The sequence below is a fragment of the Helicoverpa zea genome, chromosome 31 (genome assembly GCF_022581195.2).
Source record: "Helicoverpa zea isolate HzStark_Cry1AcR chromosome 31, ilHelZeax1.1, whole genome shotgun sequence".
NCBI lineage: Eukaryota > Metazoa > Arthropoda > Insecta > Lepidoptera > Noctuidae > Helicoverpa > Helicoverpa zea.
Genome location: NC_061482.1, coordinates 9496799 through 9510928, shown reverse-complemented (window position 1 = coordinate 9510928; position 14130 = coordinate 9496799). Strand labels below are relative to the sequence as shown.

General features: G+C 36.0%; 1 protein-coding gene across 2 annotated transcripts; it reads right to left on the bottom strand.

The window, feature by feature from the left end:
* Window positions 1–801: 801 nt before the first annotated feature.
* On the bottom strand, window positions 802–14130 carry LOC124644969. Of its 2 annotated transcripts, none has more exons than XM_047184665.1 (14): window positions 13816–14130; window positions 13254–13330; window positions 12887–13025; window positions 12110–12332; window positions 11296–11470; window positions 10306–10523; window positions 9750–9975; window positions 9128–9225; window positions 8290–8446; window positions 7477–7661; window positions 6671–6926; window positions 6233–6444; window positions 4775–4967; window positions 802–2585 (listed from the first exon to the last, which is right to left on the bottom strand). In XM_047184665.1, exons 2-14 carry the CDS (start codon window positions 13324–13326, stop codon window positions 2503–2505), a joined length of 2238 nt encoding a protein of 745 aa, XP_047040621.1. In that variant the 5' UTR covers window positions 13327–13330; window positions 13816–14130; the 3' UTR covers window positions 802–2502. The 2 variants fall into 2 exon arrangements, with proteins under 2 accessions (XP_047040621.1, XP_047040622.1); XM_047184666.1 differs by having other exon boundaries at window positions 13951–14130.

Below are 14130 nucleotides of genomic sequence, written 5' to 3'. Positions count from 1 at the left end.
TGTAACAGTGAAGGTTTGGAGCTGACCTGATGATGGAGACTAGAGAAGTTCGAGGGAACTCGTCAACTAAATATGTAAACTGGTAGAGAACGCCTAAGGCGTTAAGTCCTCCATTGTACTATTTGTGCAAGAAGTATTTTAAATAAATAAACTACCTTGTGTTTGGGCTTATATTATTCGTATTGATAAGAACTTTCCACTAATGCGGATAGTGACAACTAAACTTGTCACTGAAAAGCCAAAAATAAAAAACTTTTTACAAAAAAAAACAAAACCGACTCACAAAAACACTGAAAAGCAAAAAAAAAACTATTCTTAAGGTGTCTACACACCAAAGCCGCTGACGCCGGCGGCACAGCCCGGCGGCCGTATTTTGTACAATCATGCCGCCGGCTTACGCCCGCGCGGGCAAGCCGGCGGGGCAGCATGCCGATGCCGACGGCATCCCTCTCCACTCACTCAGTCAGTTGCCCGCCGGCTTTCATAGAGTATTTGACAATTACTAGAACACCACATGCCGCGGCAGTCGTGCCGCCGGCAAAGTCGTTCGGCTTGGATATTCTAAAGCCGCCGTGTTAACCCGCCGGGCTGTGCCGCCGGGTCAGCGGCTTTGGTGTGTAGACCCCTTTAGGTGCATCGGCCTAGAAGTCGGTGGCGAAATAAACATATAATCATCCACCGAATTTTAGGCCGAAGCACCTAAGAATAGTTTTTTTTTGCTTTTCAGTGTTTTTGGGAGTCGGTTTTGTTTTTTTAAATTATTATTGTGAAAGATTTCATTCTAATTAAAATACTAATAAGTACACATCTTGTTCCATTTATTGAATAGAAATACATAAAAACATACCGTAAAAATAGAATCTGTTCAAATACAAACATAATTGTTATGTTTAGGTATACCTATGCATAAATTGATTAAATCACAACACTTTAATTTAGCATTTTACAAACCAAAACATTTTTTTGACACACAACCTATAATTTTGCATGAAAGAAGAAAGAAATAACATGCGTTAATAGCATGGTTGGAGTCGTTCACATATACGCAATAAATAACAAGAAATAATAAAACATGATGGGGTAACATGCGTTTCAAGTACATTGCGGCTTCGGTCAACAATGCTACTGTTGATCGAAGCAATACGGCCCTCGCTCAGCATATACTTATAGAGATTAAGTCCCAGCGATGTTCCTCAACGATAGCCGAACGTGATTACGTCGAACCGGTGATGCCATAAATAAATATGAAATGACCATATAATATAAATTTGATGCTTGATGGTTAACAGTACTATGTGGCAACCGTAGTTCTTGACGATTCTTCATTGACCCCAATCGTTGGATAAATAGAAATAGTACATATATTTTTTATTTTAATCTTGAAATTCCACACTTACCTATAGCTAAACGAAAAACTCGTTCCAGCTCTAACCTTGTAGTGCCGGGGACAATAAAATCAGAGATTGTTTTATAACATTACTGACGAATTTATATGTCCAAGTTGAAAATAATTGCTATTCACCCCGTTTTACGGTACAGGCAATAATAAATAAAAAGACAAAAACCAACACACCCTGCAAACAAAACCCATCTTATATCTAATTAAGTACCTATACCTACAACTAAGAGACTAATTCAAAATAACTACTTCACAGGGATACGATTATTTATGCATTCTTTGCTTTGTCTTAAAGGAGAATGCCTAAATCACAGGAGAAGTTGGTATCAGACTAAAATGTAGGTACTGTGTCTTGATCTTGTATAGCTTAATCATAGCAAACCACTTTTAAGAAAATAACCGGACAATCCCTTAAAATTCAATAAAGTTATTTAACCGCCAAATATTGAACTCCTTTAGTAGATTATTACTACAAGAAATCTTAATTTGTAAAATATTTTTTTTCCAACTTGCAACAACAAAATATTTATATATTGCATTGATAAACAACATCAAGCCACACATTCTAGATTCCTCGTATGTAGCTCGATTATACCCTTTGTATGTAGCTCGATTTTTTGTGATCCACCCTGTAAGCATATACCTAACCAAACCATAATCAGCCGTGAAATTGCTTGCGCCCCTGGTATCAAACACCTCGAAGATTTGCTTTGATGTGCAGCTCACCGTAAGAAGGTACTTTTTTATTATAATACTTAAATTCAATAAAAATATGTCGGACTTATGTGGAAATAAATACTCGCGCTTAAAGTTTGGAATGTTGAAAATAGCCCACGGCATAGCGTTCCGTCCCGAGCGAATCGTACAGCCACCTCGGTTGCCTTATCCCTCGTCGCCCGCGGAGTGTAACGACCAACTGTTTCACAGTTTTTTTTTTTGCTATCATGTTAGTATACATTTTTTATCAAAATAGCACAAATGTATATGATCACAGAACTTACATAGTAACTAACGCATTGTCAGGAAAATTACAATTTAGCTCCTTGAGCCCTACTTAAGATACAATTTTTTACCTACAATGTACATACTATTTTTTATACTGACTATAACGATCTTCCTTCAGACATATCCTCCAACATATAGACCATATCGTTTGGTTGTTCATAGCGGATTACAGATGAGTAACCTGTAAATAAATATACTATTGTCAGTATTCTATGTATAATCAAAAATAATTTAGTTGATTGTATGTATACATGTGGTGGGTTAGTGCTGATTAACAATGAATGAAAAACGGCGTTACATGCAGTCCAAGTTAATTGGCTGTGAATTATTCAAGTAGTTTGACTAAAAAACGCTGAACAAACAAAACAAACACATAAATAATCGTAAAACTATGCAATATTAATAGTTGTAGATTATTTAAAGAAAAAAAAAACGAAATGTGGGTACTTCCTTCAATTTGCATCGGGAAATGTGCCATACAGCCCTGAAGAAGCTTCAAAATCGATGAACACCACTTCCGTCTTCAAAATAATGTTGATTATATTGGAGCACAAACTAACGAGCAATTCAAGTTAGGAGATTTGACAATAAAATCAAAAAAATAAAACATGCATAAAATGGAAAGGTCATGTCAAAATAAACACTTTGTCCAGTATAATTAAGGTATGTATTTCTATTAAACCATTTCACCATCACTTTTCCACTACATTTCGTAGCTTAAGAGAAAAGTTGCAACACATTTAATCAGGGCACCACGTAATGAACAATAAATAAAATAATTTTATTATACGACATCGTGTAATTCATAATTCGTGTCCCTTGTAACAATCAATCATGTTTGATCACATACGAGTAAAGGAATGTGAATTTTAATTTCAATACATGGATACCTTAACTAGAAATTAAAAGAAGGAGTTATTAACACAAAACTGTGTACCACAACCTGAACCAATAAGACAACACTAAGAGAAAATAAAAACCACAGGCTATTTAAAACACGACGAAAAGAGAAGATAAAACAAGTAAAAACATACAAGTAAGAAAACCTTCAAGGTTAAAAGAAACGATTTGATCATACGGCACAGATATGGCACAAATACAAAAGTACGAAAGAATCAGTTATGACTAAACCTATTATGTATAAATTATAATCTCATCAAAAGTATTACGTAAATTCCAATTTTATTAATGTTACTATTTGATTAAATTCGATATTAAATAATTGAATATTCATTTGAGGAACGTATTTTTAAAAATTACCACCTCCCATACGACACATAAATACTGACTATAGGAACCAATGTAGGTACTTTTTTGGATTAAGTAGAACATTTTATAACAAAACCACAGCCAAAAAAGATTAAATCTCAACAGAGCCACCTTAGTTACCTCGAGTTTATTTTTTGGCCTTATTTATGCAACCATTGTTATGATATTGACAGTTAGCTTTCGGTACCCCATACGCATCGACGCACGTTTTAATGGAAGATTGGATGTCCGCGCAAACGGGTTATTAAGAAACAGAGTTTTTTTTTTTCAGAATACATCGTTTCCCGAGCCTATTTCCATCTATGTTGGGGTCGGCTTCCAGTTCTAGTCGGATGCGACTGAGTAACAGTGTTTTACAAGGAGCAACTGCCATCTCACCTCCTCAACCCATTTACCCGGACAACCCAATACCCCTGTGTTAGACTGGTGTCAGACTTACTGGCTTCTGACTACCCGTAACGACTGCCAAGGATGTTCAATGACAGCCGGGACCTACAGTGTAACGTGCCCTGAGAAACACAGTCACTGTTGTCCAAGATATACTTAGAAATACATACATACTTAGAGAAGTTGCATTGGTACTTTTCTGACCTGGAATCGAACATACGCACTCGTACTTGAGAGGTTGGTTCTTTCCCCACGAGTTTTTCAGAAACAATTTACGACAAATCTTATAACTGGTAACCGGCAATTTTAAACTTCACGGACTAAAGTGGCTCTGTTGCATCAGCTATGCAAAGCGCACGACTACTTAGTGATATAATAAATGCATCATTTTTGTAAAATAAAATAATAAGTTAACTGCAATTAGGTAGACCCGATCACCCATAGTAGTCGAACGGAATGTAAACTATATAAAAAAAATACTATAATAAATAAAATATAAAAAGTTAGGTTTGACCTTGAACCAATAATGTACGTTTTTTAATTCTAAAAGTAGTTATTTATAAAATCCAGATAATATACCAAAATCAATAAATACAATGTACATAAAAACCAGAGTCTGGTGTCAATAATGGTGAATTTTGTGAAAGCTTATTTTACTTAAAATATATAAAACACGCTCATGACATTACTGTTCATCATTAGTTTTATCATTACCTGTAGGCACTCTGGCATGGCCAATTTTATCCTTTAGGATGAAGAAAGCCAACCAGTTCAATCCACAACACACTAGAGCGCCGATACCGAATGAACGGAAAGTTATCCACCCTCCGTAAGTTCCGTACAGTTGACCTCCTATAAAACTTCCTAAAGAAGTTCCGACGCCTTCGAATACAGCTCCTACCAAACCCTGAAACAAGGAGAAAATTATTGAACAGGTAAGATTAGGACTCCGTTGGCTTTGCCTTATTTTTGTATTGTGTATGTAGAAATATAATAGAGCAAAAGATAGCAGCCTCCAGACATCCTATATCTCATAAAGGTTTTTATCTGCATGCGTTTAGTAATACAACAAACCACTGCTTTGGTAGCTGCTAATACTAGAGCTTTGGCTTTGCCTCACTAAACGTACATTTTGTTAGCGAGTTGCCGACTAGACTTACGGCGACTGCACTTACGGCGACTGCATGAAATCGGTCGATATAAGAAGGCTATTGCATATGTAGCGGCCGCTTCAACCCATACCGATTTCAGGTAAATATATACAAACATGTAGTGCAGCTGCGGCACTTGTAGTCGGCAGCTCGCTTCCAAAACGTACCTTAAGATCTCACAGCGACATGGCCAGAGCGACATGCCTGGCTACTTCTAGCTTTTCTGGCGGTTAATTACCGTCGCCAAGAGAGTTATTTACCTACCATACATAGACACTGATATATTGAAAGTTTGGATATGTGCTTCTCAACGTGACCGTGGCGTCTTAATGAGGCCGCGGTTTCACCTACATCCGGAGGGAAACTTCTTACTGCACCCGAATAAAATATATAGCCTATGTTACTAGTATGTAGCTGTGTAGTGTGTATAGCTTCCGTACAGGGAAAAAATTAAAAACAAACAAACAAAACATGTTTTCTCCTAGATATCTCTTTGGTAAAGATGTTCTTGGGCTAAGACCCATCATATCATGTCGGCCTACTAAATTAAAACTAATGGCCAACTACATCATTTCTTCTCTCATTAGGTATTAGAAAAATTTGCTTCGTAAGGCTGCCCGCCCACTTCAGACATTTTGTAGAGTAGATAATTAGGCCGGCAATACACGGACCGCTCGAAGCAGTCAGGGGTCGCCGTCGAGCTTTAAGCTGTCGACGGCACAGTGAACTGCAGAGTTCTATGGACGCACGCAGACGAACCGCTCGAACATTACCAACTGATTCGGGCGTTCGACAACTTGAAGCTGTCGCCTCCGACTGCTTCAAGCTGTCCGTGTATTGCCGGCCTTCATCAGGCCGATTTTTTGTAAGACATGTAAACTGGGATTTTCTGATTGACTTTTTGTAGGACGAGTTCGTTGCAATATTGCTATCAGTGTGTTCTATTTTACTCCCACAAAAATCGGTCATTGTTGTACGTGGGCCGGCTGTGCCTAAAGGACCATAATAAAATTATAAATACCTGCACTGTTGTTTCTGTACCGGGTGGCGAAACAATTGTGGCATAGGACGTCATTGTCGGGTAGAACATGCCAAACGTTATCCCTTGTAGCATTTCAATAGGCAGCACCCACCAGGGGTCAGCCAGGAAGGAGTATAATATAAACCTTACACCAAACGCCAGCAGGACTAAGCTCATCATATTGATGTGACCAACTTTTTTGAGTACATAACCTGGAATTTAAAGCAGAACAAAAAGTTAATCATTTTAGTTTTTGGTAATTTAAAACACTAGCTGATCCCGCAAACTTCGTATCGTTTACGCCTTCCCTGGACCTGGTCTACATACATTTTAAAATCGGTCCAGCCATTCTCGGGTTTTAGTCAGACTAACGAACAGAAATACATTTTTTTTTATATTTAAGAAGATAATACTTGGGAGATGTCGAAGCATACGTACCGCTGACGAATAGAAAAGGAATTTCTCCACCAAATGTCTGTATTGCACTGACTAATCCCTGCAGGGTTTTTATATAAGCTGCGCCATCACAGTTGAGGCCCGATATGTCTTCAATGAGCCAAAATAAGAATTGCCAAAGTAGACCAGTGCACATTCCTACTGCTATCGTCCATAATAAAAATATGAATGTTGGTAAAGACGATAATAGTGTGCCAACGTCAGCCAAAATGTTCATAGACATCTTAGTCGAATCAGTCTGGAACAGAAAAACCTGGTTTACAAGTATGTTCTTCGAAGCTACTTGATTTTTATAAGATAATTATAAAAACTAATCAGAACGGTAGTGTAAAGATACGCTTCGGATGCTAGCTGCCGATTGCAACTGCCGACCCCACATACCGCGTTTGCATACAATCGGCCGCAGCTGCATCTATGTATTACATGAAACCGTTTTGGTCCTCAGTTGCAGTGGGTAGCTAGCATTCGAGACATACCTTAATGAAAACACTAGAACCAACTACAACCAAATTCATTTAAATCGCTTAAGTAGATTTGTCGTGAAAACTAGACAGACTAGAGTTACTTTCGCTGTGATAGTATTATCATAACGTAATAATGTGTCATCTAATATTATTTATGTCAGTCACGTTGGAAGTGTTTTTGGAGACACCGGAGATAACACTGAAGACGATAGTAGTGTCACTTACGAATTTGTAAGCTATAAAACAATGATGGATTTACTCGCTGTTTCTGCCTCAATAACATAATCACTAATTATCAATATTAAGTAGCAGATGTTATAATACCTTTACAAAACATGACACACCAACGTCGCCGACCATGAACACAAACATGAGTATGAATGCGATAGTGTAGTCTTTGTAAGCTCCGTCGCTGAACAAATCTATAAGGACGCCGGTCAACAGGGAGAAAATACCCCAACCGAAGGAGCCCCACAGTCTTTGTTTTCCATACAAGGAAACTTTCGGTCCTGTAACAACACAAAGAAAATATAAAAACAATATAGAAAGTTTTGATGACGATTCGACATTATCAGACTAGGTAAATATACAAAAATATTCATATATCAAATTTTTACTTTTTGTTAAGTATACGTTACATTTCTTCCTCTGAACTAGTATTATTAATGTTTTCATTTACTGTTATCGTACTATAACCACTTTGCATATGATTTTCAATTTATAACCAACGCTGCTGTCAGATATAGTTAAAGAGCTGTTGGCTAACTCAAAGCCGCGCGGATCGATCGATGAAAATATTAAACAGGTGACCACCATGTCACAACAAGTTCTTCCGTGGAAAGCACGATAAATAGGAGGGCCCCGGCTGTAATTTGGACTTCTTTGGCAGTCATTACGGGTAGTCAAAAGCTCGAAAGCCTGACAACCAGTCTTACCATGGGGTATCGAGTTGCCCGTGTAACTGGGTTGTGAAGGTCAGATGCGCGGTCGCTCCATATGACTCAGCGGCGTCCGGTAAGAGTGGTAGCCGACCCCCAACATAGTTGGGACAAGGGTGATGTTGCTATCATGGGCTGAAGTTGGTTAGATTAATTTATGTAAATTGATAATTAATACTTAAGTAAAAAGGGTGTTTACCTAGTAGGTTGAAGCAGATAGCGTCAGCGAAGGTGACTACCACGGCTTGTCCGATCCAACTAAGTATCATCAATAAGAAGAACAGCCAGAATTGGGAGGTGTATTCCTTACTGCTATCGGCCCTGCTTTCAGATGCTCCTTCCATTAACTCGTTTACCTGAAAATGTTAACACTTTCTGTGAATTGAATTATTTACTAACAATCATAGGTAGTTTTATAATAAATTGCGCATGGCTTATACAAATAACAACCATATCAATTTGAGTTAAATTCTTCGCCTGGTAGCAGAACATTCTTGATGTTTTTCCTTTGTTTTACACCTTTCTTAATAAACTTTTAATGCAAAATAAAACAATATCTAGGATTGCATTTAAATAGTAAAACTTGGAGTTAAACATGGACATCAAAAAATACTTTGCGGTACTGATATTATTAAAACGAGAGATCACGCTGCGTATAGAATTTTCCGCTACCAGTTGAAGCATTCACCTTGAAATTAAGAATTTTCATATACGTATTAATTAATTCATGGTACCTCACTGGCTACTTAAAAAAAGAGTAACCATGGAGTTTCTTGCCCGTTCTTCTTCAAAGGAAGCTACTTTTGGAATGGGCAACTAGAATCAAACCTATTCATAATTTTTGACGTTCATAAGTGTTTGTACAGGCCTAAATGAAATAAATGATTTGACTTTTACTCTGACTTTGAATGTAAGTAAGTATACAATAAGATAATATGGCAAACAGTTTGAAGATCTACAGGAAATGACATACCTACGACGGCCGAATCGATTGAGATGAAATTTGGTTTGGGACTCTAGAAGAGAAAGTTACTTACCACAGCATTGTTACAGCGTATTTCGCAGGAAGAACGAAACAGTTCAGATTTCAAGGCGTATAGAGCTCTTGATTCGCAGTTTGGATAATGAGTTGTCACTGTAACAAAACAAAACTATTTCACTTTAATTGCATGTGTTAAACTAATTAGGTTTTACAATGAGATACTGTTTTAAGATGGATGGATTGCCTGAAAGATGACATGAATAGGAAGGGAGTGAGTGTCAGTATGACGAGTGATAGGGGAAAATGGACGAGGATGACATATTGCGCCGACCCCAAATAAAATTGGAAACAGGGCAGGAGGAATAATAATATACTGTTTTAATTATTGACTCTACTTCAGGGCCATATACCCAACTAGATAGGACTTAGGGGCAACCAAAATAACTAAAAAAGTTGAGGGGGCCTCAAAATATTTATAAAAATAAAATACTGGTACATCAATATTTTAGTATCTACTTTTCTCGAGTTATCAAGTGAATAGTGATGCGATTGATTTTGAAAAACAAAGGATTTGATTTTCATCGCGAGTAAAATAATTTCGACCCAACCCGAGAATCGAACCCGTGCGTCAATGATTCTGTTATTCAAAAATCACAGTGCTTGTTTCATTAGCTTACCTTGACCATTGCCATCAGGCAGTTCGATATGATTAAGTCGCATATAAACACATTCGTCTTCTGCTGATGTGTGCGCCAGCAATATTATTCCAGTGAAGGACAGGTTTTTAGGGAACTCTTCACCCAGTTTCGTTTTTGGTTGACAATAGCTGGTCGTGTCGGCTTTCCACCATTCGCATATTTCCATTAGCCTCCAAGGCATATTCACGTCGAGATCGCATGACGCCTGTTACATGCAATTCACAAAGAATATATTCAGTCAAACACATTAAATTAAAGGAAACTGTATTTTTTTATAATATAGCTTGTAATAAGCTGAACTGTAATCTAGAAATCTAGTCTTGTTTAAATAGACTTAGTAAGATGGATACTGTGCACACACTTTGGTGTGCAAGCAGTGTTAAAAAGAAAAAAAGAATAACTGTGGAAATACAGTGAGCCTATCAAAAGTTTAAAATATTACATATTATCACAATAGTTTATTGAGCAGTACAATATTGGTATTTATGACTTCTGTAATTGAGATATCAAAGAGACATAATATGAATTTATTTACCTCACATTCACTATTTAACGGTTGCTTGGTCAGGTCAGTAAGCTGAGCACTGTTGTTAGAACATAGTTTGTAGTTAATTTTTTTATCCACACATGTCATATTCACTTTCCCTGTTCCTATAGCAGTGGAGAGCTTCGTATTGTTACACTTGAACGTGCAAGGTTCATTAACATCGACATATTCACCACCAAGCCTACATTGGGGACTGAATATATGACCTAAAACAATTTAATAAATATAAGTATGATTTTACTGCTAGCAATAACAATACAAGTCTCTTTAAGTTGGAGTAAGCTTCCCATCTAACACGGTGCAGCTAAATATCAGCGTTTTATATGGAGCAACTTTCTATATGACCTCCTCAACCCAGTTATAAGTCAATAGCCCTTGGTAGACAGATAGATTTTTCTTTATTGTAAACCATGAAAAAGAGTGTCCATGGAGTTTCTTGCCGGTTCTTCTCCATGAGACCAACTCTTTGGAACCGTGCACCTAACTTTGACGATTCGAAAGAGCTTTCATAGGCCTATTTAAAATAACAATTTTTGAGTTTGAGTTTGATTAACAACAACAAATTGGTAAAATCGAGTGTTAGATTTTCTGGCTTCTAAATACCCATAATGACTGTCGAAACATGTTTAAATGGCAGCTGAGACCCACCAATTTAACGTGTTTTCCGATAAACGGAATACGTCGTCATGACAAAATGGTCACACATCCACGTACCTACCGGGCCAAGCATCAACCCGTTTGGTTGCTACGTGCCACAAGTTCCTCTATCAACAATATTACGCATCAGAAATTCGCAACAGGCACCATTACAACTTAATTTTTTATTCCACTTTCGCATGGCAAAGCACTTTTTTTATTTAAAACACAATGTTACCTTGAGAGTAAAGTGAATATTGCGGTTAGGTATGCTGTCTGTGGAAAAAGGCATATTGTAATGCTATTGGTGGTCATACATTAACAAAGAAACTTTTTTCTCACCATCCATGGTCACATTATTAGCTATAATGTAAGCACAGTTATCTGTGTTCAAAGTTACATTGCTGACAGATGAGGAGTATTGTATGTTGTTAGTTTCACTGTAGCAATACTGAGGTAGATGCCAATGTTCGCACACCGTCTGCCACATTTTGGGTGAGGTCATATCACAGTTCATCTGCAAATCGCAATTAAAATATAATTAATCTAGATGTATGAAAGATTCATTGTAAGAAAAACGTACAGTACTAAAAGTCTACATAATAATACAAAGACGACTTATTCAATTAACTGTTGATCAGATTGATTTATAAGAATGTTAGTAGCCTACGTCACATGCAACCGTGAGGCGCTTAATATCTTTTTATTCTTATTATTGCTAAGAAATTGTCAATTATCAGTATCAAAAGGTTTGGTTAGAAGAAATTAATGTAAAGAAGAAACATAGATTTTGAAAAGCACTTATCTATACTACAATATCAGCTGTTATTAAAAGTACAACTTAAGTTAATTAACAAATGTATTAGAATTGTTTTTTGATTTGGTAGCACCAGGTACTATATAATGGCTACAAACTGCATACCTGTCTTATTCATCATATAATTATTGTTAGTCATGAATAAGAATCAGTAGATAATGAAAATGTACTTAACTTTAACTTTTAACTTAATTACTTTGTTAATACCTCAAATTACAAGTTACAACAACTAACAGTGAAACCACACTAGGCAGAGCCTGAATCGTGGCTTACAAACAAAAACGTCTACACTAATACTAGTAAATTAAATTAAATCTACATATGTTTTTACAAACTTACTTCACAAATTGCAGTAGCGTCGGAACTTTGGTTACTCAGCGAACTGACTTTGCACATGTCAACAGAATCTTTACTTTTGTAACAACTCTGCAGATAAGTAAATCCACCATCACAGTCTAATTCTACTGTCCAGTTTCTATTTTCTGGTATCAAATATATGGAACCAAAACTGATTATGGTTATTATTTGGAATAATATAAATATAATTTTTTGCTTTTTAAACCTGTAAAAAACAAAAATACTGATGTATCATATACATATATCAACTGGGTTTTAGCAACTAGTAGACATTTTGTTAAAAAAAAAATGATTTTAGTCCTGGTCTCTGAATATTATAAACATTAAGTACATACTTCATAATAAACATAGGTGGGTACTCAATTTATTTGAGCGATGGGATATATATAGCTTCATGATTATATGTACTTGGCAACAGAAAACATCTTGTAAATCACACTCAATATTATCAATCAAACAACTGATTGATGAAATTGGTTGCTATGTGGGGTTACATTGTACAATCACCAGGATGACTTGCTTCTTCAATTCTTGGAAGGAGTAAAAATATAGTTTGTAGATCATATAGGTAGTCTTATTTAACTAACTTTATGCTCGTACAAACACAGCCACTTAACGTTTGCTAGCATACTAACAAAAAAAAACTTTTGTAATTTAAATAGCAGCATAGAAATATTTGAAGTAATCTATCATTTAGAATGCTGCAATATAGGTAGATTAAGATAAGCAGATTATACTGTTAATAAAATTATATTGTACCTGTCAGCAATGACTCCAAATAATGGTTTGGCGATAAGACCGAAAATAGGTAATACTGTATAAATTAATCCTACTGTTGCAGATGAGAATCCTAGTTGGCGTGCATAAGTTGATAAGTATGGAACCAATGGCGCTGTACCTGGAAACAAATAATATAAGCTTGAAGAAGAAATAAGATAAAAAATTGAAATGCCTATTATTTGAAGCCATAATCTCACATGGTTAAATTTACCAATTGCTGATGAGCAAAAACTTTCTATTGACATGAATGGCCCATTCTGCCCAATTATTGCAGAAGGTTTTTATTTTTACTTTCACACTCATAAATTATCTTTATTTTATCACATAACAGATTAACCACACTTACCTGCATTAAAGAAGAAAAAATGTCCCTTGATGGGTAGCAACTTTTTGTTAACTTGCATCTTTGACGGTAACATTTAGCTGAAAGAAGGAAAACTAGTATTCATAACCATCATGAAACAAATATCTGAGGATTCTTATAGCTTCATTTGTCATAGATGAATGAGTATTAAGTTATTTTAGACCTATAATTATATTTAGCTTTAAATTAAGTAGGTATAAGTTTTTTATACAGTTTCATAGACTTATATGGGCATTCGTTTTTATCACATTTTACGACACAACTGTTTTTTTGTACCTTTCGATATCAACGATTGAGTGGACGCACTGGTGTATGAACAAAAAAACAACTGTTGACTGTGTAGCTAAGACACAATTCAATTTATCACCATCAACTTTTTATGTGAAGTAAAAATTTTGTCTCTTTAAGATCAGATATTAATAAATTAGAAATATCTTTTGTTTAAGAACAGTTTCTACTAGTTTACAGAAACCTGCCTAAAGTTTTCTAAGAAGTTTAGATAGGTAGGTAAACATATCAAATGATTATATATTATAATACTTACATAAATTATTCAAAGCGATTTTCTATACTTAGATCGAATAGGATATCTTGTAAACACTAAAATGTTTCATATAAAGTACTTATAAACTTGATAAAGTTATCGGTGATAATGATAAACAGTGTGAAATCGACCGACCTCATTAGTTTACGTTTGAGGTTCACACTACACGTCCGTACAGTGCGACTAAGCAATACATCTGATATGGGTTTGGGTAGATTACATGATTTTCTAATGAATACACGTGCATGTAATGCTATGAGAGACACAGCACCGGAACAGAATCTGAATAGCAACACAGTGAAGTCTTCGCGCTCG

Excerpts from the sequence above, each read along its gene's own strand:
- LOC124644969 (XM_047184665.1), bottom strand. The coding sequence starts at position 13,326 with ATGTTACCGTCAAAGATGCAAGTTAACAAAAAGTTGCTACCCATCAAG. Across the intron at positions 13,026-13,253 it reads TTTTTTCTTCTTTAATGCAG|GTACAGCGCCATTGGTTCCA; the intron begins GTAAGTGTGGTT and ends ATTTGTTTCCAG. Across the intron at positions 6,445-6,670 it reads TCCTTTTCTATTCGTCAGCG|GTTATGTACTCAAAAAAGTT; the intron begins GTACGTATGCTT and ends TTTAAATTCCAG.